Raw genomic sequence first — 23,763 nt, 5'->3', positions numbered from 1 at the left:
ACATCAGTTTTCTAAGTCTCTGGATAGGCTTGTCTAAACAAGAATGGTTTTAGCAGGCAGCAAAAAGAATACAGTGGTGCCTCGCAAGACGAAAAGAATCCGTTCCGTGAGTCTTTTCGTCTTGCGGTTTTTTCGTCTTGCGAAGCAAGCCCATTAGCGGATTAGTGCTATTAGCAGTTTAAGGGCTATTAACGTCTATTAAAGGCTTAAGGGATTAGCGGTTTTGCTGCTAAAATGCTTTTAGCAGCTTAGCGCTTCAGAAAAAGGGGTTTTGGAGCGGAAAAAAACCTCAAAAATTTTCATCAATTTTCGTCTTGCGAAGCAAGCCCATAGGGAAATTCGTCCTGTGAAGCGCCTCTGCAAACGGAAAACCCTTTCGTCTTGCGGGTTTTCCGTCTTGCGAGGCATTCGTCTTGCGGGGCACCACTGTACCTTGAAGGCAGCTGCTTAATATCAATAAGCAATAAGTGTAGATGCTGCCACAGTAAGCGATCAAGTTTTTACAAATGTGGAATGGGTGTTACCTGGCACCTGTAGCAGTGCCCATGCTGCTGGTTTGGTGAGCTCCAGGCGGCTTCCACAGGCTTCTGCCCCAACTAACTGGGTGGTCTTTCAGGCGCCACAGGAATGTTTGGCTGCCTGGTTGCTTTGTGACAACCGGCTGTCGAGGCAGCCCTGTGACCCTGTGTTGTGGTGATGCTCACACAGCCTTGTTCAGCTCCTCTGGGCTCCCAGCAACAAAAACAAGAGAAGGCCACAAAGGCAAGAGGACTCTTTGGGTGAGAGACACACTTGGGGGGGGTGAGTGTGCAAATCCCCTGTTGGAACAAATAATTCAGCCACTACAATGTTTTTTTCACCTTACAGTCGTACCTCGGAAGTCAAACGGAATCCGTTGGAATCTGTTCCGGAAGTCCGTTCGACTTCCAAAACGTTCAGAAACCAAAGCGTGGCTTCTAATTGGCTGCAGAAAGCTCCTGCAGCCAATCGGAAGCTGCGGAAGCCGCACCAGACATTTGGCTTCTGAAAATAGTTCGCAAACCGGGACAGTCACTTCCAGGTTTGCGGCATTCAGGAGCCAAAACATTCTAGAACTAAGCTGTTTGACTTCCAAGGTACGACTGTACTTCTGCTCAATATTGAATAGCAACAATATTGAAACTATGCAAAACTATCTAGGCAAAATACAAAGACCATAAAAGAAGAATTAAAAGTGCAATGAAACAGGGTCGGTTGTTGTTGTTGTTGTTATTGTTGTTGTTATTATTATTATTAATGATAATATACCGCCCCAGGTCTCAGAGGTCTCAGGGAGGTTTTTAAAAAAGCAGCAGCAGCAAAATAAGCGTACAATATACTTGTTCTTGCCACCGAGTGCAGCTGAGCACCAAATGCCTGGTCATATTTATTTTATTTTATTAAATTTCTGCCCTGCCTTTCCTCGTCCTAAAGAAGCCCAAGGCAGGCAAACAACAGCTAGCAAAGCAAAACCACTCAAAATTAATAAAAGAACATTTAAGACATTCATGAAGATTAAGGTGGTCTAAAAATGTCCCAAAAGATTAAGAATGTCTAAAAACATTTCAAAACAAATAAATAGGATGGGATGTCATGGGGCGGGGGGGGGAGAGCTAATTTCCAGTGGGTGGGAGTCCCAGAGACAGCCTCTGAGGAGCCCAGAAGAAGCAGCACACGCCCCCCCACCTCCTCGGTGCCACCCCCCCAAAGACCTCACCCCCAACACCACAAGCAGGACCTCCCCAACAATGCAGCACTTAGAGCACTGGGCTGAGTCCTGGGAGACAAGGGTTCGAATCCTTGAGGCTCACAGGGTAAGAAATTGGGGGCCAGTCACTGTCTTCTTTCAGCAGAGCCTACCTCTCAGGGTTGTTGTGGGAACTGAAATAAAAAATTTAAGGTCATATATATATATATATATATATATATTTGCTTTCGTAGATTTTCACGGGTACAGGAATGCAGGTTTTGGTGTCCTCGGGTGTCTTCCCGTGTAAAAGTTGGGGTGTCTAGACACCCCAACTTTTACACGGGAAGACACCCGAGGACACCAAAACCTGCATATATATATATATATATATAATGTTCATAACTGCATATATAAACCACATGTCTGAAACCCCACAGAAAAAGTCCTGAAACCATTTTGTCCCTCCCAAATTGACCTCAGATATTTTCTCTGCAACGTCGAAGGAAAATGGAAAAGCCTCCCCATTGTCTTTTCCTTCACAAATCCTGTCTTAAGGGTATGTCTGTGTTTGAATAGGGTGTGAGCCTGTGACCTGGCTCAGGAAATAAGTATTTGTCATTACAAAAGACTGGCCAGGCTCCGCAGGGTATCCAATCAAGTGACCATTAACAGGTAACCTGCCAGACAGGAGATAAGCAACGCACTCAGATTTCTGTTGTAGACCACCTTTTCTGTGATGTAGGTATGATGTTTGTGCTCTTGGGTTACACCCCTTCTGTGATGTATGCATGATGTATGGAGGGGTGGTCTTGAGCTCCAGGGCAGGGAATTTAAAATGTGTATATAAGGGCAGGCACACCTTGGTTTGGGGTCCTCCTCCTTTCCTGCGTGTGAGGAGGTGTGAGGGCTTCTTAGCTTCCTAGCTGCTTTCCTTTCCATATTCTCTGGTTGGCCTCTGTTATTTTCTCGGACAGATGGAGAACCTACAAAAGACTATACAGCGGTACCTCAGGTTACATACACTTCAGGTAACATATGCTTGAGGTTACAGACTCCGCAAGCCCAGAAATAGTGCTTCAGGTTAAGAACTTTGCTTCAGGATGAGAACAGATATCGTGCTCCGGCGGCGTGGCAGCAGCAGGAGGCCCCATTAGCTAAAGTGGTGCTTCAGGTTAAGAACAGTTTCAGGTTAAGAACGGACCTCTGGAACGAATTAAGTACTTAACCCGAGGTACCACTGTATAAGGGCTCTTGTGTCCCTCATAGGGGAATAAGGGCAGATTTTTTGTTTATTACAGAATTAAAACGGAGAAGGCCACGCTCCTTGCGCTCTTATAGGACTTCCCCATCTGACCTGCCCCCCAACCCCACCTAGCAGAGGGAGCGCGAGGGCCTCGATTCTGCCTCTTCGGAGACGGAGGAGACCCAGTGGCGTCCAGAGGTTCCTTATCTGGAGGCCAGAGGTGCGAGACTGTCCTGGGGGGAAAGGGAGAGGCGGGGAGAAGAGAGAGCGGCCTGGGCTGGAGAACAAAAAGGACAAAAGCGGCGCGCACGCGGAGGACACCCCCTCCTCTTCCTCCTCCTCGCCGAGAGATGGCAGAATCCGGCAGCTGCAGCGGAGCCCCCCGCTCGGGCCAGGCCAGAAGGGGCTCCCGGCTGGGGAAGGGTCCTCGGGGCTGGGCGGCGGAGCCCCTGCCCGGCGCGCAGAAGGTCCCGAAGGGGGCGCATCTCCGGGCTGGGGGAGATTCAAGCGTCTTGGAACCCCGGAGAGCCGCTGCTGCCGGTCAGTGCAGACTGCACAGGGCAACATGGACCCGGGGTCTGTCTTAGTAAAAGTCAGCTTCTTATGTTCCCCTGCGGCAATGGGGGCGAACTGGGGGGGGGGGGGAGGCTTTCTTGCAGGGCTCCACCTCCTCTGTTGCTCCTTGCATTTCCCACTAATAATAATAATAATAATAATAGTAATAAATTTTATTTATACCCCGCCCTCCCTGGCCAGAGCCAGGCTCAGGGCAGCTAACACCAATAAAATCACAGTAAAAACATAATAGGGGGGAAAGAGAGGGGGGGAACCCAATTTAAAATACAGGTTAAAATGCAATTTAAAATGCAGCCTCATTTTAAAGTAGCCAATAAATCAAGGCCATAGGGGGAGGGAAACATAAGGGTCAGACTGAGTCCAATCCAAAGGCCAGGCGGAACAGCTCTGTCTTGCAGGCCCTGCGGAAAGATGTCAAGTCCCGCAGGGCCCTGGTCTCTTGTGATAGAGCGTTCCACCACATCGGGGCCAGTGCTGAAAAGGCCCTGGCCCTAGTTGAGACCAGTCTAACCATCTTGCGACTCGGGACCTCCAAAATGTTGTTATTTGTGGACCTTAAGGTCCTCCGCGGGGCAGACCAGGAGAGGTGGTCTCGTAGGTATGAGGGTCCTAGGCTGTGTAGGGCTTTAAAGGTCAAAACCAGCACCTTCAACCTGACCCAGGACTCAACTGGGAGCCAGTGCAGTTGGTAAAGCTTCCTGCTGCGCCCTCGGCTTCTGGCTCTCATGCTGATTCCCAGGAGTGGCGTCGAGGGTCCTGAGGCCCCAGACAGCCCTTGGTGCAAATTGGATCAGCCCCCACGACTGCTTCTCGAGTCCAATTGCAAACATTTCCCAATGCAGAGTTAAGCCGTGGATGGCTTTAAAAGAGAACAGACAAGTTCCTGCAGGAGGAGAGGGCTATGGATGGCTGCAGCTGGAGGCGGTGATGCTTCTGAATGCCAGTTGCTGGAAACCACTGGGCTCTTGTGTTCGAATCCTGCTTGCTGGCTTCCCAATGGGGCACTTGCTTGGCACTGTGAGAACAGGATCCTGGACTACAGTCTGTTCCCAGCAATGTGGGGTTTTCTTCACATCAATTGTGCTAATAGGTTGGCTATTAGATTTGAATTTGCACCTTTCACCTTCAGGCTTGGTCTGATCCTGGCTCTGGTGCTGAGGGAGCCCAGGCAGGACCAGCTGCTTGGATAAACACACACACACGTGTTTGGGTCGTGCCAGAGGCAGAGAGTGTTGAGCTGCAGGTGGACGGGGTGTCTGCCCCTGTGTCCACCACAACCGGACAGCCCCCCCTCCAATGCCTCAACTCAGCTATGAAGCAGCCCAGTAGGACTGTGAGGCTCTTCCAGGGAAGGGGGACACTGGAATCTGTTGTCTGTCTAGCTCAGTAAAGTATGCTCTGACTGGCAGCAGTGGCTTTGGGGGGTTTCAGGCAGGGGGCGTTCCCAGCCCAACCTGGTGGGGCTGCTGGGGACTGAGGCTGGGACCTCCTGAGGCTCTACGCCTACCTGTCAGCTCTAGCAGCGAGGAGCTGCTGGTTGCCCTTGAGATGCCCCCTCTGTACCTCCTGCTACATGACCCTTCCTGGCCCCAGAGTTAGGCATCAAACACTCCACTTTCTCCTCCACCCCTTCCTGTGGTTAGTCGGTTCTGGTGACTATGAGGAACAGGGCCTTCTCGGTGGTGGGGCCTGGACGGTGAATAGCTTCCAGCAGAGAACTTTAGCGCTCCTTTTCTGGCTGCAATCCTAGGCGCATTCCCCTCGGAATGAACCCCGCAGAGAAAGCTGCAAACAGCTGCAATTGGACTAGATGTTCCTTGGGGTCCCATCCAAGGGTACGATTCTGTTTCTAAGTAGCAAGCTATTTAAACTCAACTATTTGAGCACAAGCCTCTCTCTATCCTGGCAAAAGTGGTACTGAGAAGCAGTGTGGTGTAGTGGTTAGAGTAGGGTAGTCAACCTTTCTATACCTACTGCTCACTAATGCATCTTTCTTGATGGTAACATTTCCTTACTGCCCACCAGTGCGCAATGGAAGGAGGATTCAGCTTGTGCCATAGAACCCACTACCACCCACCTAGAATCCTGAAACGCCCATTAGTGGGCAGTAGGGACCAGGCGGACAACCCCTGGGTTAGAGGGTCAGACTGGGAGGGAGCAGGGTTCAAATTCTGTCCCCTTGCCCTGAAGAGGCATATGAAGCTTGCTGGTCATCTTGGGTCCTGTCTCCTCTCAGGCTACCCCCACCTCACAGGGTTGTCGTTGTGGGGATTAAAAGGGGAGGGGGAGAACCACGAGCTCCTCGGAGGAAAAGGTGAAATATAAGCGCAATCAATCAATCAATCAATAACTAAATCCATCCATCCATCCGAGGGATGGGTGTGTCTGCCCCCTTCCCAACCTCAAGAATTGGCCTCGCCCTCTCCGGAGCCTCCTCCTGACGCATCTCGTGGCAGTGAGTTCCGCAGGCGAAGAGCGTGCTTGGTGACGTAGACCTTCGCCCCAACAGCATCTCTCCTCCTCGCGCGCCCCTTCTCTCTTTTTCTCCGCGGAGAAAGGAGGCGCTAGGACCGCGCCGCCCCGCGCTCGCCGCCGCCCGCCGGAGCCTCCGCACCCTCGGCGGGAGCAGCATCCGCGCCCCGGACAGGCGGGCAGGCGGGCAGGCAGGCAGGCAGCCACTTGTGGCGGAGCGGCGCCCAGCCCCAACCCGGCCCGGCCCGCGGCCATGAGCCGCCGCTTCACGGTCACCGCCGGCGAAGAGCCGCGCCCGGGCACCGCGGCAGCAACCGGAGGCGGCGACGGAGGAGGAGGAGCAGAAGCCCCCCCGCCGCTGGGCAGCAACAGCGGGCAAGGTAAGGGCGCGCCGCCGCCGACCCCGCGAAAACACCGAGGCATAGGAGGGAGGGGGAGGGAGGGGAGATGCTTCTGCCCCCCCAGCAAGGGCTAGTGCCCCCCCTCCGGCCAGGCGGGTCAAGTTGGGGAGGGGGCCAGGTCGGGCCAGGCCAGGTGCCCTCCCCTAAAGCCCAATGCGGGAGGAAGAAGAGCGGGGACAGCCGCCACTTGCGCCCCCCCCCCCCGTCTCGAGGGCTGGTGCGCCCCCCGCCAGGGCGGGCTAAGTTGGGGAGGGGAAAGTGGGGAGGGGGCTGGGCCAGGTCAGGTGCTTCTCTCCCCCCACCCCGGTCCGCCTCTGGAGTGGACCCCGGGCGGGACGGAGGGAGGCGCGCCGTGTGGGTCGCCCGTCGAGCGAGGCTTTCGCGCCCCGAGGCAGCGGCTCCTCCATCCATCTCGGCTGGCTTTGTCTCCGAGAGGGGAGAGGGGGCTGCTGCCTCCGCCGCCGCCTCCGCCGCCGCCATGCCCCACCGGGCGCTTTCCCGGAGCCGCGCGGCGAGGACACGGCCGGCACGCCCCCCTGGCCGAGCCCGGCAGCCCGACGGGGCGGGCGGCGGAGGCTCCGGGTGCCTGTAGTGGCCGGTAGAGCTTGGAGAGGCTCCGGGACGCGGGGGCTGCAGGGACCCCCTCACGGGTGGGCGGGCGGGTTGCTGCTGCCCCCCCCCGGGAGTCCCCGATAACCGGCCTCCCCCCCCCCCGCTCCCCTGCGCGCCGCACTGGCTGGCCCGTCCCGGCTGCGCTTCCGGCTCCCGTTACCGGCGCGCATCGATCGTGGAAATCCAAGCCAGGCAGCCGCTTCAGCACTTCCCCGCCTCGACCTTCTCTCCCCCAGGAAAGGGCAAGTGGCTGCTTGGCTGGCGGGCGAGGCGGAGGGAGGCGCGCGCTGGCACCCGGGCGCGGTTGGAAGGGCACCCCAGGGTCATCTAGTCCAACCCCTGGAATGCAGGGGTGAAGTTGGGGAAGGCGGAGGACCTGGGGGTTCATTCCTAGAATAGGTGCGGTGATGGTGTCCGCAAAGGCCCTGTCTAGCCAGCTCAGGCCTTTGACGGGGAGTGCACTCTGCACCTGCTCAGAGAGGTGTTGTGTGTGTCCTGGCTGTTGGTGTTGGTGTTGTAGGACCAAGAACATACTGGGGTTGGGCTCTCTTGTTGTGGTATGAGCTGCAATTTACCCCCCCTCATCTCCCCCACCTGTGCTATTCTGGGATGGCTGGGAGGGGGACTCCTGCAAAGGGTTTCAGGGCTGCTGCTGGAGGAAGCAGGATGCAGAATACCTGGGACATACTCAGGTATTAATCTCAGGGTCGTGGTTGGGGAAAGATTCCTACATTGCAGGGGGTTGGACTAGATGACCCTTGGGGTCCCTTCCAACTCCACGATCCTATGATTCTAACAAGCAGCACCTGCCTGGAGGAGGCCCTTGGCTGCTCAGGCTCAGGGAGCTCTGGAACCCACCAAGAAGCTCCAAAGTCTTTAGTGAGGTTTCTTATTGAAGTTTACAATCTATTCCTGAGGAGCTAGGCGTCATACTTTGGCCTCGCAACAACCCTGTCAGGTAGGAAAGACAGAGGGGAGGCACCTTTTCCAATGCCACTTATGGCAAAGACTCCCTTTGAACTCAGATTTCCTACAGCTAAAGACCAGCACACAGCACCACGCTGCCTCTCTTCAGCAGCATCCTTTGTTGACAAATTCCCCTCTCCTCCTCAGCTGGCGGGCAGGTAATTGAGTTTTTGCCTGCTGAGCTATAGATCTGAGCTAGCCACCGAGCACCTTGAGGCGAAGTTTGAAATCTTAAAAAAAGGGGGTGACCAGAGGTCTTGCAAAGGGTCTCTCTGCTTTTAAGTGATCAGCTCTGCTTTAGCAAAGTATATTCTGATTACACCACAAGCCTTGTTCTTGCAAAGAGTCACAGAAAGCGACTGTGAAGGCAAAACTGGTCAGAGCAAAGAGAAGTTGGGGGTATCCGACTGCGAGTCACGAGGGCAAGGAGGCGGTTTGGGGCATCTGCTGCCTAAAGTGTGAGGCTGGCCTTTAGCTGAGATGGCTTCAGAACAGCCTTTGCCAACTGGGTGCCCACTGCCCACCCAGATGTTGGGGTGTGGGATGCCGGGACTCCTGGGAGATGTAGTCTGAAACATCTGGGGGGAAACTAGGTGTGTGAAGGCAGCCTCTGAGCATCAGAAGAGACTGCAGTTGCTGGATCGGGTCCAAAGGCCACAATTTAAGGAGGATATGGAGAATTTGGAAGGTGTGCAGAGGAGATGATCGAGGCTCTGGGAACTAAGCCTTATGAGGAGCGGTTGAAGGAGCTGGGGATGTTCAGCCTGGAAAAGAGGAGATATGAGAGCCATCTTCCAATATCTCAAGGATAGTCACATGGAAGAGGGAACAAGCTTGTTTTCTGCTGGTCCAGAGGGCAGGACTCGAACCAGTGGCTTCAGGTTACAAGGGAGGAGATTCTGTTTGAACATATGGAAAAACATTTTGAGGGTAAGAGCTGTTCAGTGGTGGGACAGACACTCTCAGAAGGTGGTGGACTCTCTTTCCCTGGAGGTTTTTAAAGGGCAGGTGGCCAACAGCAGGGATTCTCCACCTGTGATTCCTGCATTACAGGGGGTTGGACTAAATGACCCTCAGGGTCCCTTCCAACTCTGCAGTCCTGTGATTTTATGAAAAGAGGGCTAGGCAAATTCACGGGGAGGGGGGCTATCAAGAGCTACTAGCCAGGATGACTCTGCTCTCTCCTCCAGAGCTGGCGGCAGTGATGCTTCCGGACAACGCTCACTGGTTTCCCCCAACGAGCATCTGGTTGGCCACTGTAAGAACATGTGTGGGGTCCCTCTGGACTGGGGGGGTGGGTGGGTTTTTTGTTTTATTTTGGTGTGTTCTGCAACATTGGAGCAACAATGGTGCTTTTGTGGTGTACAGTCATACCTCGGGTTGAAGTAACTTCGGGATAAGTATCTTCGGGTTGCGCGCTGCAGTGACCCAGAAGTAATGGAACGTGTTACCTCCAGGTTTCGCCGCTCGCACATGCGCAAACGGTCAAAATGACATCACGCGCATGCGCGGAAGCGGCAAATCGCGACCCGCAGACGCAGGTTGCGTTCGCTTCTGGATGCGGACGGGGCTCCGGAACGGATCCCGTTTGCATCCAGAAGTACCACTGTACCTAAACCAGGGGTAGGCACACTAAGGCCCGGGGGCCGGATGCAGCCCAATTGCCTTCTGAATCCAGCCCACAGATAGTCCAGGAATCAGCATGTTTTTACATGAGTAGAATGTGTCCTTTTATTTAAAATGCACCTATAATAATAATAATAATAATAATAATAATAATAATAATAATATCTTTATTGTCATTGCCCCCTTCGGGGACAACGAAATTACTTGGCTGCTCCATAAAAACACTAATTAAAAAATATAGTAAAATACAGCAAAGGAGATTTGATGACTTTCAAAGTCCGGGCTTCCCATTCAGGGCCGAGATCGCTCTGGAGAAGAAGCTGTTCTTAAGACGGCTCGTTCTTGTCTTCATCGTCCTGTATCTCCGTCCCGACGGCAAGAGCTCGAAGAGACAGTGACCAGGATGCGATGGATCTTTTACTATGTCCAGTGCCTTCCTATGGCACCTTGTGGCATAAATCTGCTCTAAGGTGGAGAGTGGGCAGCCAACAATGCTCTCTGCTGCCTTCACAACCCTGCGCAACCCCATCCTGTCCTGGGTAGTACAGCTTCCGTACCACACACATAAGCCATAAGTGAGCACGCTCTCAATGGCACAGTGATAGAAGGCAAGCAGCAGTTTCTGCGGAAGATGGTTTTTCCTTAGTATTCTCAAGAAATACAGTCTCTGCTGCGCCTTCTTCACAAGCCCCCTTGTGTTGACACTCCAGGACAGATCCTCTTGTAATTCAGTGCCCAAAAATCTGAATGTTGTTACCCTCTCCACACAGACCCCATCAATCAAAAGTGGCTGGACATTGCTCTTCTGTCTCCTAAAGTCCACCACAAGTTCCTTTGTCTTCCTTGTATTTATGAGCAAGTTGTTAGCTCTGCACCTCTGGGTTATTTGTGGGGCATAGGAATACATTCACATTCCCCCCCAAAAAAATATAGTCTGGCCCCCGTCTGAGGGACGGTGGACTGGCCCACAGCTGAAAAGGGTTGCTGACCCCTGATCTAAACCGTCCACACGCCATTTGTCTTTATAGGAATTGTTCTGCAATGCTTCCCCATTATTCCAGCCTTCTTGACACCTGGAGGGGCAGACTTGTGCTCTAGCGCAACGGAAACAGGACAGCCCCCCTTTCCCTGAACACTTCCAGTAGGAAAACTTACGGCATTTCGGAAGGAAGCTACTGATTAGAGATGAAGGAGTATCACAAAACATTTGTGGCACTATTGAAAAGGGGTTGTGTATCACTGCCCGAATGCTACCATGAGCAGAAAAGGTCACAACTGCACAATAAAATAGCACTATTTATAATAGAAGCATAGAGTTGCAAGGAACCCTCAGTGGTCATCTAGTCCAGCCCCCTGCCATGCAGGAAAGCATCCCTGACAGATGACCATCCAACCTCTGCTAAACAATCTCCCAAGGAAGGAGAGTCCACCTTGTCCCAAGGGAGACAGTTCTTCCTAGTTTCTTGTAGCTTTCAGAAACTCCAACCCCTTTCTTGTAACTTGAAGCCACTGGTTCGAGTCCTACCCTCAGAGCAGGGGAAAACTCCCTCTTCCATGTGACAGCCTCTCAGATATTTGAAGATGGCTCTCAGTCTCCTCTTTTCCAGGCTAAACATACCCACCTCCTTCAACTGTTCCTCATCAGGCCTTGTTTCCAGACCCATGATCATCTTGGTTTCCCCTCTTGGCCCACCTTCCAGTTTGTCAACATCCTTCTTAAATTGTGCTGCCCAGAACTGGACACAGAACTCCAGGTGTGGTCCGAGGAAGGCAGAATAGAGTGGGACTATGACTTTCCTTGATCTGGATACTAGACTTCTGTTGACGAAGCACAGAATAGCATTAGCTTTTTTTGCTGCTGCATTACACTGTTGACTTGTGCTAAGCTTGTGGTACTAAGATCCTTTTTACATGTACAGTGTAATTAAGAACTTAATTCATTCTGGAGGTCCGTTCTTAACCTGAAACTGTTCTTAACCTGAGGTACCACTTTAGCTAATGAGGCCTCCCGCTGCCGCCATGCCACTTCCACACGATTTCTGTTCTCATCCTGAAGCAAAGTTCTTAACCCGAGGTACTATTTCTGGGTTAGCGGAGTCTGTAACCTGAAGCGCCTGTAACCCGAGGTACCACTGTACTGCTATCAAGCCAGGTGCCTCCCCATCTTATATTTGTGCACCTGGTTCTTCCTGCCTAAATGCAGAACCCGACATTGGTCCCTAATTGGTGTGATAGGGCAGCCCTTACTAGCTTTGGAACAAACACCTGAAATTTCAAAGCAAAACCTCAGTCTTGACTGCATTCTGAACAGGTGGACTCAAACTTGCTTGGGCATCCTAGTTCAGCTGCTACACTTCTTCTGCCTTTTCTGTGATGCTATTAAATAGCTGCCTTATCTGTTCCAGGAGGGGAGGGCCTGATGGGGCTGGAGTGCCTTTGAAGGTTATCTCCAGGCCCCTCCCTCCCTCCCTCGCTTGGCCCTTATCTCCCAGGGAGCTGAATTTAGCAACTGGCCTCATGCCTTCCAGCCGGCTGCGTGATGGAGAGGATGCCCCATGGAATGACTTGGCAGGATCAGGGCTCCAGTTACTGCCTTCCTCCAGATGTTGCAATCCTGAGATAAAGAGAAGATGGAAGCAGAGAGTCCCCCCCCCCAGAGGTATGGGGAGAATGTGGAGGAGAAGAGGTGGGGGTATTGTGGATGCACATTTACCTTTCATCTCTCTCCTCCCCATGTGTGAAACTCTGAGACACAGACTTTTGATTTCAGCACAGAGATGGGTCTCTCCCTTCCAGTCCTCTCTCTGTGTGAAAGCAAGTGAGGTGGGGAGGGGCTGTAATGTTGTGGTAGAGCATCTACTTCCCATGGGGAAGGACCCGGGTTCAAGACCCCTGCCTGATACTCTCAGGGCCTGCTGCCAGCTGGTGCTGGAAATGCGGGTTAGGTGGTCCAATGGCCTGACTCAGTTGAAGGTAACCAAGTTCTACAGGAGCTTCAAGGAAAATATTTAAGAGCCTTCTCTAACTGACATTTTGCTTTTCCCAGTCACAAACCTAACATCCAGAGATCTCCATGTGGTTACAAAATACACATTGTTGTTGTTGTTGTTGTCGTTGTTTAGTCATGTCCGACTCTTCGTGACCCCCTGGACCAGAGCATGCCAGGCCCTCCTGTCTCCCACTGCCTCCCTCATGCTGGTAGCTTCGAGAACACTGTCCCACCATCTCGTCCTCTGTCGTCCCCTTCTCCTTGTGCCCTCCATCTTTCCCAACACCAGGGTCTTTTCCAGGGAGTCTTCTCTTCTCATGAGGTGGCCAAAGTCTTGGAGCCTCAGCTTCAGGATCTGTCCTTCCAGGGAGCACTCAGGGCTGATTTTCTTCAGAATGGAGAGGTTTGATCTTCTTGCAGTCCGTGGGACTCTCAAGAGTCTCCTCCAGCACCATAATTCAAAAGCGTAAATTCTTCGGCAATCAGCCTTCTTTATGGTCCAGCTCTCACTTCCATACATCACTACTGGGAAAACCAGACCTTTAACTATATGGACCTTTGTTGGCAAAACGCACCTGGAGCCTGGCTAATTTCTAACACTGAGCAGGACCCAAATCCTACTATGACCTCTCTGCTTTTCCTCTTGCATTGTGATAAGGAACAATCCTGGTGTGTGGATTTACTCCACTGCCCAGCTTGTCTTGGTGCCACTCCCCATGGTACTCTCTGGTCAGCAAAAGAAGGAGTCTCGGGCCAAGTTAGAAGAAGCAAACAGTAGTCAGTTGACCTGATCTTTATTTGTTGTTGCAACAAGGTTCAAACACACACAGAGTAGGAACCCCAAGCATGGGGTTGCGTGAACTTTTAAGACCTCTCCCCATTTACCATAATACATTTTCCAACAGCATCATTGATACATCACAAATATGTCACAAAGTGGGATTGTCTGGCATGTAGAAACATGAGCCCATCCCCCACCCCTGTCAATTACCCCACTTCCAGACACCTTTTAACTACCCTCTTCCCCAAAGAACAATAAGGATATTTACACATCCCCCTGGCTGCAAGGCCCCTTTGAAAGTATCAGGATTCAATCCACCATCCCGATGGGCTTCTGTCTGGAGTAAGTGCTGCCCTTGATTGCCTCCTATTGTGTGGCTAAGTTCACACCTTGTGGACGGGGAAGGAGTATGTGACCTCATCCTTAAGGGATTATGGGGTCAGGGGAGCCCCGGATTCCCCTCTTCCAGAGGAGTCATTAGTCGTGGGAACCAAGGAAATCTTTGGAACCAAGGAAATCTGTCAAACAGATGAATTTTGGCGATTATTTGATTCTATATTGGATAGTCAGAGGAAACAGTACCAATGATGGTATCTGCTTTGCTTCAATTTTATAGACTGCTTTTCTGAGCCTCTTTGCTGTTGTGTATGTCTGGTGCCTGTGTCAATGGTCATTGTCCTGGCCTTAGGTAGAGGCTGTGGTGGGGACTTGGGTTTGGGAGTCCTTTAACTGCCCCCCCATTCCTGGTTTTAACAATTGGCAGGAGATATGAGGCGGGATTGGTTAAAGGGTATCTACCTTCCTAAGGACGCGGGTGGCGCTGTGGGTAAAAGCCTCAGCGCCTAGGGCTTGCCGATCGAAAGGTCGGCAGTTCGAATCCCCGCAGCGGGGTGCGCTCCCGTTGCTCAGTCCCAGCGCCTGCCAACCTAGCAGTTTGAAAGCACCCCCGGGTGCAAGTAGATAAATAGGGACCGCTTACTGGCGGGAAGGTAAACGGCGTTTCCGTGTGCGGCTCTGGCTCGCCAGAGCAGCGATGTCACGCTGGCCACGTGATCCGGAAGTGTCTTCGGACAGCGCTGGCCCTCGGCCTCTTGAGTGAGATGGGCGCGCAACCCTAGTGTCTGTCAAGACTGGCCCGTACGGGCAGGGGTACCTTTACCTTCACCTTCCTAAGCTACTGAGTAACCAGTTTTCCTTTGACTCACCTTTGTGTAAAGACCGTGGCAGTGCTGATAGATCACAATAGATCCCACTGTAGAATGACTTCTGAGCTTGGCATTTGTTGCTGCTGGTTAGGAATGGCTTTTCCATTGACTAGCCCCCCTCTTAAGAATGGCATTAAGAATTGTGTCAAAAAGCAAGTGGAAGTAAAAACAAAGAAAAAACACACAGGGGGAAATCCTACTAAATTCTCCTTAAAGGTAAAGGGACCCCTGACCATTAGGTCTAGCATGGCCGACTGGGGTTGTGGCGCTCATCTCGCTTTATTGGCCGAGGGAGCCGGCGTACAGCTTCCGGGTCATGTGGCCAGCATGACTAAGCCGCTTCTGGTGAACCAGAGCAGGCGGGAAGGTAAACGGCGTTTCCATGCGCTACTCTGGTTCGCCAGAAGCCACTTAATCATGCTGGCCACATCACCCGGAAGCTGTACGCCGGCTCCCTCGGCCAATAAAGTGAGATGAGCACCACAACCCCAGAGTCAGTCACAACTGGACCTAATGGTCAGGGGTCCCTTTACCTTTACCTGAATTCTACCTACCAAGGAAGTGAGGAAGTGAGGCTGGCTCCCTCTAGTGGCAGCAAGTCCACACTGACTGCAAGTACTTGCCATGCTGTCTTCATCTCCAGAAAACAGAATGGGCTAGACGTCTTATGGGTCTACTTGGAGCAGAAGTAAGACTGGATACAGCCCATGAGATTTGCTTTTCTCATAGCTGCTTGCCCAAATGATGAGGGCACTTGAAAGGCACCTTTCCTGAGGGGCAGCAGCCCTGCAAGACTCTTGCAGGAAGGAGATCCAAGAGCGTTTAGCCCCGTGAAGACTCAGCCTTCCTCTGTTGTGGCCCCCCTCCTGGGGGCTCCCTGCAGAACTAGGACCCTGAGGGATCCCTGCAGGCTTGTAATATGCTCATGTTTATTTACACAGTTATTTCCAAACTTCTCTTCATACAAAATATCAGGGTGTCGCACAGAGAGATCCACAAATCCAAAAAATAAAAAAATCATATCAACAATACAGAAGAATCAAAAACGACGGGCTCATCTAAAAAGTTTATAAACTGCTGAATAGGCCTATCAGTGTAAAAAAGTCATTAAGAGATGCCTATAATTAGGAGCAAGGATGTTTCTGCTTAGTATTTTAATTGCTAACACTTTATAATATATTTGCTCTTAGGTTTGTTTTTGTCTTACTATTTTTCTGTAGGTGGCTGGGGTCTAAAGAATAAAAGTATTATTATTATTATTATTATTATCATTAGCCTTAACTATTTGTTTATGACGGGAAAGTGAGATTGATATTTCTATCTCCTGCCCCAGCCCTGTACCTGCAGCCTCCTCCCCTGTTTCCTTCGGAACAGCTTTTGCTTGGCAGGGAGGGCAAAGAGGTCCAGACAGGTGGCTTCCCATTCCTAGTGGAGGAATGCCGGGTACGGAGCTCCCTCTAGTGGCCAAAGGTTTTGTCTGTGTTTTGCAAAGGTTGCCTCCTGACAGCCGTTTCTGAGACTGTGATTTGTATGGTGGTGCAGATACCTGGGCCCAAAATACCTGGTGCATGATGCACCTCTTGGGAAAGGCGCTGCCCAGGCATGTGTTGCCACCATGTGTCTAGCATGGCGAGCAATGAATGAAAGAGCAGGCCTCTGCCTCTGAGGTGGACCTCTTGCAGAAGTGCACAGTCCACACTTGACATGATGGTGGGCAGGAGGGTTGGGAGGGATTGAATATCTGTTCCAAAGGACCAGTGGCTGCATGAGAAAGTTGGCACTTATGTGAACATTGTTACCGAAAAAATCCGAGGGCTCCCTTGGACAAAACAAAGACACCAACCAGGATAACTTGGAGCAAAACAGCAGCCTGTAGGCTTGGCCTTTATTGTACTGTTGCAGCAGGGTGTTCCCCTCACTTGCAGGAGAGAGGAAAGGACACAGAAAAATGGTGTGCAAGACCTTATAAAAACTTTTGAAATTCCCCTCCTCTAGGTCAAGCCCACCCCCAGAAACATCATGCATACATTACAGAAAGGAGGGGTTGAGGGAGGAGTTGTGGTGGTAACCTGAGTGTCCTGTCACCTGGCTGGTTCCCTTCTACCCCTCCCCGTGAGTCATTTTCTGAAGACAAAAGGTAGTCGCAGTTTCCTGCCCCCTGAGGGAAGATCTGATCATTGTCCTTTGTTCCAGTCCATGCTGAATCCACTCCCATATGGAAGTTCTTTGTGATATTGATTGTCTTCTGTCTAGGACCATCAGGGTTGGCATAGCAACTGGGCAGGGCTCCTGTGGATGTGCTGGTATGGTGAAGGGATTATGGCGCCCTGTATCAAACCTTCCCCATTTTGTAGTCTTTCCTTCATGGAGTAAAATAAAAGTGGAACAGTGCAAATCCGATGTATGGTTGATTTTTCTATGAATTTATAACAGAAGCGTGGCATATGTAGTGTGTGAGTGTGAGTGTGTGTGAAGTCTGTACAAACTGAATGATTGGGGTGGGGGGGGGGTTCCTGCTACAACATGGGATGGACAAATCGAAAGACGACCTTAGAAATTACGAGATCTCAGTGCTGAGATATTTTCCTTCCCCCTCCATGAGGGCGCAGGGCCCTGAGGGCTGAGTCTGGCTGTGATAGAGATGCCCATGGCAGGAATCTCCCAGCAGCCTGCGCAATAAACAGACTCAGCTATGTGCAAATGGCATCTATACATCACACTAATTAGAGTGTAGAATTTTTACACTGACAAAATCCCTTGTAATCACCACCAGCGTCGGCTCCCTGACAGAAAGTCCCTTTCAGCTGTGCGTCTTTCTCGGGTTCACACGACTGACTGGCGGTCTCTGATTCCTTCGGGAAAATTCTCTATCAGATTCCAGCTTGAATCATTAATAAGTACCAGGCAGCTGAGCGATGGGGGCAGTTCTTCAAACCAGCCATTTCTTTCCTTACAATAGGTTGCTTCCCAATGATATTTTGAATGCTGGGGTTGAATGTGTTTGGAAAATGTTCATGCTCCTGATGTTTTGCATGGCGTAATATCGATCAGAGGTGCTGAATCTGTGGTACTCGAGATATCATTCGGCTCAGCCTCACTTCTGAGCACAGTCCATGGGCAGATGGAGTCTGCCCTCAATCCTACCCTTAATAATAATAATCATTTATTATTTGTACCCTGCCCATCTGACTGGGTTTCCCCAGCCACTCTGGGCAGCTTCCAACAAAGATTAAAAATACATCAAAATGTCACACATTAAAAACTTCTCTGAACTTTCACGAGAGTCCACAGTGAGAAAGGGAGACAAGCTTTACTCTCTCCACGTTCCCCATCATTTATAAACATCTATCCTGTCCTCTATGACTCCCCTTTTCTCCACCCTAAAAAGTCCCCCAAAGTCCTTTCCTCACAGGGGAACCTCTCCACCCCCTTGATCATCTGGCTTGCTCTCTTCTGAAGCATTTCCAACTCTGCTATATCCTTTTTGAGGTGAGTCAACAAGAAACTCTGTACAGTATCTCGAAGGTGGTTACACCACAGATTTGTATAAAGCCATTATGATATCCTCAGTTTGTATTTCCAATTCCTTGCCTAATGATCTGTAGAACGTGCCTTTTCCTCAGCTGCTACACGTGACCCCAGTATCACCGTCGCGCTTTGCACTGTCACCAAAAAGTCTTGTTCCTGACAGTCACCTCCAGTTCAGACCCCATTTGCCTCCCTGTGAAACAAAACATTCTGCCCCAATGTACACCATCACTTTATATTCCTTTATATTGAACCGTGTTTGCCATTCTGCTGCCCTGTGAAGGAAGGTCACGGCATGTGGGACTGTCTAGATTAGAGAAAAGGTGACCCAGAGGCGACATGACATTTCATTGCGCCTGGCATGGAGAAAGCGCACAAAGAAAAGTTTTTCTCCCTTTCCCATTACACTAGAAGCCCTAGACGTCCAATAAAGCTGAATATTGGAAGACCCAGGCTGGATTTATATATATAAAAAAATCCTTTGTGCAGCACATTGTTAAGCTATGGAACTCCCTCCCACAGGAGGCAGTGACAATCACCAATTGGATGGCTTTTAAAACAGATTAGGCAAATTCATGGAGGCGGAGAGGGCTCTTGTGTTTGAATCCTGCTTGCTGGTTCCCCGCAGGCAACCGTTTGGCCCCTGTGAGAACAGGATGCTGGACTAGATGGGCCACTGGCCGGATCCAGGAGGGTCTTGCTGTCTTCTTATGATCCCTCCCTCTTAGGCACTCATTCCTAAGGAACGGTGTTTTCTCTGCTGCTCTCACCAGAGGCAGCTTCGTCCCTCCTCCTCCTCCTGGCCCCAATTCCCTGTTGCTCAAAATCAGGCACCTTTGGACGCCTGATGACTAAGCAGCAGGTGCTTCGCTCGATCTGGAGATGAATCAAGCCTTTGCTGTCCCTGTGCAAAATCCTTGCAAGATCTGGACGAGGCCGGGATTCTCCTTGCCCAGCCGGTGGCTGAGTTGCCTGTAACCTGGTTTATCTAGTTATGCCAGCTGAGGAAGAGCCCTGCTGGCACAAATTAAGCCAGCCTGAGGTATGCTGGTGTAAATGGCAAAAAAGGGGCTGTGTCAGGGCTAAGGGGAGGGACAGAATGGCGCAGCATCCTGCCCTCTACATTCCCTGGTCCTGCCCACAGAGCTTGCCAGAAATGCAGGTGCCATGAAAATCAGCTCCGCAGGAGTCAGTGGAATGGCAGGACGGGAAGGTTTGCCCTGCCCCCAGCAGCCACTGGCCAGGAGCACAGAATCCTAGAGCTGTAGAGTGGGAAGGGACCCTCAAAGGTCATCCAGCCCAACCCCCTGCAGTGCAGGAACCACAGCTAAGGAATCCCTGGCAGCTGGTCTTGCAGCAGATCAGATGCCGCTTAACTGGTCTGTCTGCCTGGTTAGGATTCCTCTGCCTCTTGACTGACTGGTGGGCTGGGGCAATTGCCACCTGTAAGAACTGAAGGCACCCAAGGTGGTTTTTTGATCTGGATTCTTACGATTTCTTCTGGAGTTTTCTTGTGATGCAGCAAGGGGGCGGGGGGAAGGCTAAGATGGCTTTTTGAAAATGAATGACTTTTTTAAAATAAAAAAGTGGTTTGTCCCCTTTAAGAAAAGTCAGTGTATTTGAAAAGTGAAATAGAATAATCAAATGCCTCGCCCTTCCACCAGTACGTATCTCAAAATGCATGAATGTCGAGGTTCTGCGCACATGCAAATGTGTCTGATGAATTGATTGATCTTGAGACAAAGGCTGGTGGGGAGACGTCAATTAAAGCTGACTTATCGTTGGTTAGTTAACCTAGATCTCATTTCCCCTCATTTGCTTTGACACTCAGAGCAGCTCAGGGAAGCCCTGAGGAATGGATTTGGAGCAGCTGCTTCTCTGTATGGGGAGCCCAGGAGTTGTGGGTTCCAGACAGGTGTGGCTGCTGCTCCCAGAGACCAGGGCAGGTAGCAGGTGTCTCCCTTGCTGCTGCTCTGGGGGGAGCCAGTGGAAGCTCCTTTCTGCCACTTGGGGAGGGGCAGGAAGCCTGGCCTGGATCCCCTGGGGAACCAAAGTGCCCCCCCCATGTGTGTGATGCTGCAATACCTCCTTCAGAAAGAGAACGGCATTTGTCTCCTTCCTCATAACACACACAAGCTTTGACATGAAAGAGGTTTATTAGAGGCTCCCAGGACGTTTCCGAGCACAATTAAAAGTGTTGGTGCTTGAAAGCCCTAAATGGCCTCAGTCCAGTATATCTGAAGGAGCATCTCCATCCCCATCGTTCTGCCTGGACACTGAGGTCCAGCGCCGAGGGCCTTCTGGCGGTTCCCTCCCTGCAAGAAGCCAAGTTACAGGGAACCAGGCAGAGGGCCTTCTCGGTGGTGGCACCCGCCCTGTGGAATGCCCTCCCACCAGATGTCAAAGGAAAAAACAACTACCAGACTTTTAGAAGACATCTGAAGGCAGCCCTGTTAATGGAAGCTTTTAATGTTTAACAGACCACTGTATTTTAATATTTTGTTGGGAGCTGCCCAGAGTGGTTGGGGAAACTCAGCCAGATGGGCGGGGTATAAATAATAAATTCTATTCTATTCTTTTCTACTGGATTATGCATGGCAGGGAGAAAGAGGCTAGACAGGAGCTTGATCCTTGCTTTCTCAGAACGCTAGAATTCATGGGCATCCGAGGAAGCTGAATGCTGGAGAAAAGAAAGTCCTTCTTCATGCAGGATAGTTAAACTGTGGAACTCCCTCCCACAGGGAGAGCCACCAACTTGGATGGCTTTACAAGAGGATGAAGCAAATGCCTGGAGGACCAGAGGGTTACAAATAAGTTACTAGCCACTGCTGGGGACAGCGATGCTTCTGAGTATCAGTTGCTGGAAACCTCAGGAAGGGAGCAGACAGGGCTCTGGTGCTTGGATCCTGCTTGTGGGTTTCCCATGGGGGCATCCGGGTGGCCCCTGCGAGAAGAGGAGTCTGGACTGGCTTGATCCAGGAGGCTCCCTTTGTGCTCTTAAGGAAGTCAGATTATCCTCCACCAGGGCCAGGGCCTTCTCAGTGATAGCTCCGACCTGGTGGAATGCTCTGTCCCAGGAGACCAGGGCCCTGCAGGATTTAACTTCCTTCCTTCTCTGTAAGACAGAGCTATTCTGCCTGGCCTTTAATTTGAATTCAGCCTGATGACTCCCTCTCCCCTTTTTGTGAAGATTCCCCACTCTGGGATCCCACAGCTAATTCTCCCCTGGTCTCCTCGCTGGCCCAAATAGGACTAACTTAGCCAGCTAGGCCTGGGGATCATCTAATGCTTATTGGATTGGATTAAATTCCCCCCTAAATTGATTTTTGAATTTTGTATTTATTGTTATTCACATTTTATGCTGTATTTTATGCTGTTTTTTGTTGCATTAATTAAGTGTTTAAATTTGTTGTTAGCCCTGTTCCCAGTTTTCTGAACCCGGAAGGGCGGGGTATAAATATATAAATATTATTATTATTATTATTATTATTATTATTATTATTATTATTATCATCATCATCATCATCTCAGACTGGGGCCTGACTGCATGGGTCTTGTTGCAAGGGAGGCATTTTTGGGGGGCTGCCAGTGTACTAGCCATGCACAATTGGGGGTGTTGGTCCCCCCTAGGGTTCCCTTGCACACTTGCAGAGAAAAGTGGGTTGTGTCTCCCAGATCCCCCTGGATCTAGGCGCCTGTGCACATTCGGAACCAGCAGCACCCCCGGCATTGCTGGGGGTTGGACTAGATGGCCTTGGGGTTCCCTTGCAGCTCTGATTCCGTGACCAGAGCAGGTTGCTCTCTGCCAGCTCAGGCCATTTGAAAGCGGATGAGATGAATTTGCGATGGAGGAGGAGCAGGAGGAGGAGGAGGCAAGCAGTGAGAGGCGACCTTCCAGATGAGAGGCAGCCTGATGGGCAGCAGCTGTTGGGAGGGCTCTGGTCTCCAGGCCTGGCTTGGGGGTCTCTGGGGCTGATTGTGGGCTGCCAAAATGTGAGTGCGGCTGCTGCTGTTAGGAGAGGGCTGGTTTTTTTTTAGCTTTTTAAATGTGTCTTGTAGGATGGAGACAGATCTGGGTTACAGCTAGGCTTTTTGTTTTTTGTTTGTGCTTCCTGAGATACAGAACCAACTGTTTCTCCTTCCCATCAGCACTCAATTCCTGGGCAGGCTTGAAACCTAGGTAAAGGGGTAAAGGGATCCCTAACCATTAGGTCCAGTTGTGGCTGACTCTGGGGTTGCGGCGCTCATCTTGCTTTATTGGCCGAGGGAGCCGGCGTACAGCTTCCGGGTCATGTGGCCAGCATGACTGAGCCGCTTCTGGCGAACCAGAGCAGCGCACGGAAATGCCGTTTACCTTCCCGCTGGAGCGGTACCTATTTATCTACTTGCACTTTGACGTGCTTTCGAACTGCTAGGTTGGCAGGAGCAGGGACCGAGCAACGGGAGCTCACCCCATCGCAGGGATTCGAACCGCCAACCTTCTGATCGGCAAGTCCTAGGCTCTGTGGTTTAACTCACAGCACCAATGGCATCCCACTTGAAACCCACATAGCCCCTAATAGCCTTGTTTGAATAGCTCCCCCCCCCCCATGTAACTTTCTCATGTTAAAGACTCTCGCCAGGTGGAAGGGATGGGGGTACACGGCCTCCCCACAGCCGTTACAAAACAAATGCGCTCTTCCCCCAAAGGTCAACTCGTCCAACCCGCCGCCCCCTCCCTGCCAGAATCACAGCTAATGTATTTGCTCTTCTTCATTTAACCTGAATAACTTGAAACCTCCTGTGTTATTTTCTGACATTTCGATTGGCCCAATAAACAAGCATTGCCATGATACGGGTTTGGGGATTTTCCTGATGGGAGACGGCAGCTCCCTTCACGTTTTGCGTGGCTTGGGGAGGGCGATGGTTTGCAGGGTCCCTGGAATTTTCAAGAACAGGAGTCCTTGTGGCGAAGTCCTGCTCTCCGGGTGCCCTCAGGCAATCTAGAACGTGTGGAAAGAAAGTCCTTCCCCACACAGCGCATCATTAAACTGTGGAACTCACTTCCACAGGAGGCCCTCAACTTGAATGGCTTTCAAAGAAATTTAGAGGAGTTTGTGGAGGAGGAGATAGGGGGCTGTTGATGTCTACAAGAAGGAAGGGGGCTCTTGCCCTCGGATCCTGCCCCCTGAATTCCCAGAGGCGTCTGGCTGGCCATTGTGAGTACAGGTGCTGGGTGGGCCATTGGCCTGATCCAGACTTCATAGCTCCTCCCAGGTTTCATGCTCGCCTGAATCCTGCCCCCATCTCCACCCCCTGCCCCCTGACCTGCAGTGCCAGCAAAGTGCTCCCTCTGAGCCCACACGCTGCATCTTCCTTCCCCGTGATGCTTTTTGGAGCGCCTGCGGACCCAGAGGCTGAACTCAGCGCACTGCACTTAGCTGTGCCCAGAATTAGTGCTGCTTGGTTTGGGGCTGGGTGGAGAGGCTCCAGACCGAACTCTCTCTCCCTCTCTCTCTTTCTCTTTTTTCAAATTTTTTTATTCATTTTATAACACAAATAGAAAACACAAACAGAAAAGACAAACAATACAAACAAATTCTTGTCATATTCTTATATTTCTAAACATCGTTAAGTGTCCCACCCCAAGTCCCCCCCATCTGATTTTCATTTTACT

General features: G+C 51.2%; 1 protein-coding gene across 2 annotated transcripts in view; it reads left to right on the top strand.

Annotated features, from left to right (window-relative positions):
- The first annotated feature begins 6,237 nt into the window (after positions 1-6,237).
- The window catches only part of SLC12A5 (solute carrier family 12 member 5), a 177,384-nt gene continuing 159,858 nt past the window's right edge, over positions 6,238-23,763 (top strand). For both annotated transcript variants that reach the window (XR_014512827.1, XM_083447283.1), the window contains exon 1: positions 6,238-6,379. Coding sequence is in view for 1 of the 2 variants with exons in the window: in XM_083447283.1 (XP_083303409.1) it covers positions 6,253-6,379 (127 nt within the window). In the remaining variant the exon portion in view is untranslated. The remainder of the gene's footprint in view (positions 6,380-23,763) is intronic.

Source organism: Podarcis tiliguerta (assembly GCF_965153285.1).
Source record: "Podarcis tiliguerta genome assembly, chromosome: 6".
NCBI lineage: Eukaryota > Metazoa > Chordata > Lepidosauria > Squamata > Lacertidae > Podarcis > Podarcis tiliguerta.
This window is presented reverse-complemented; position numbering and strand designations above follow the sequence as displayed.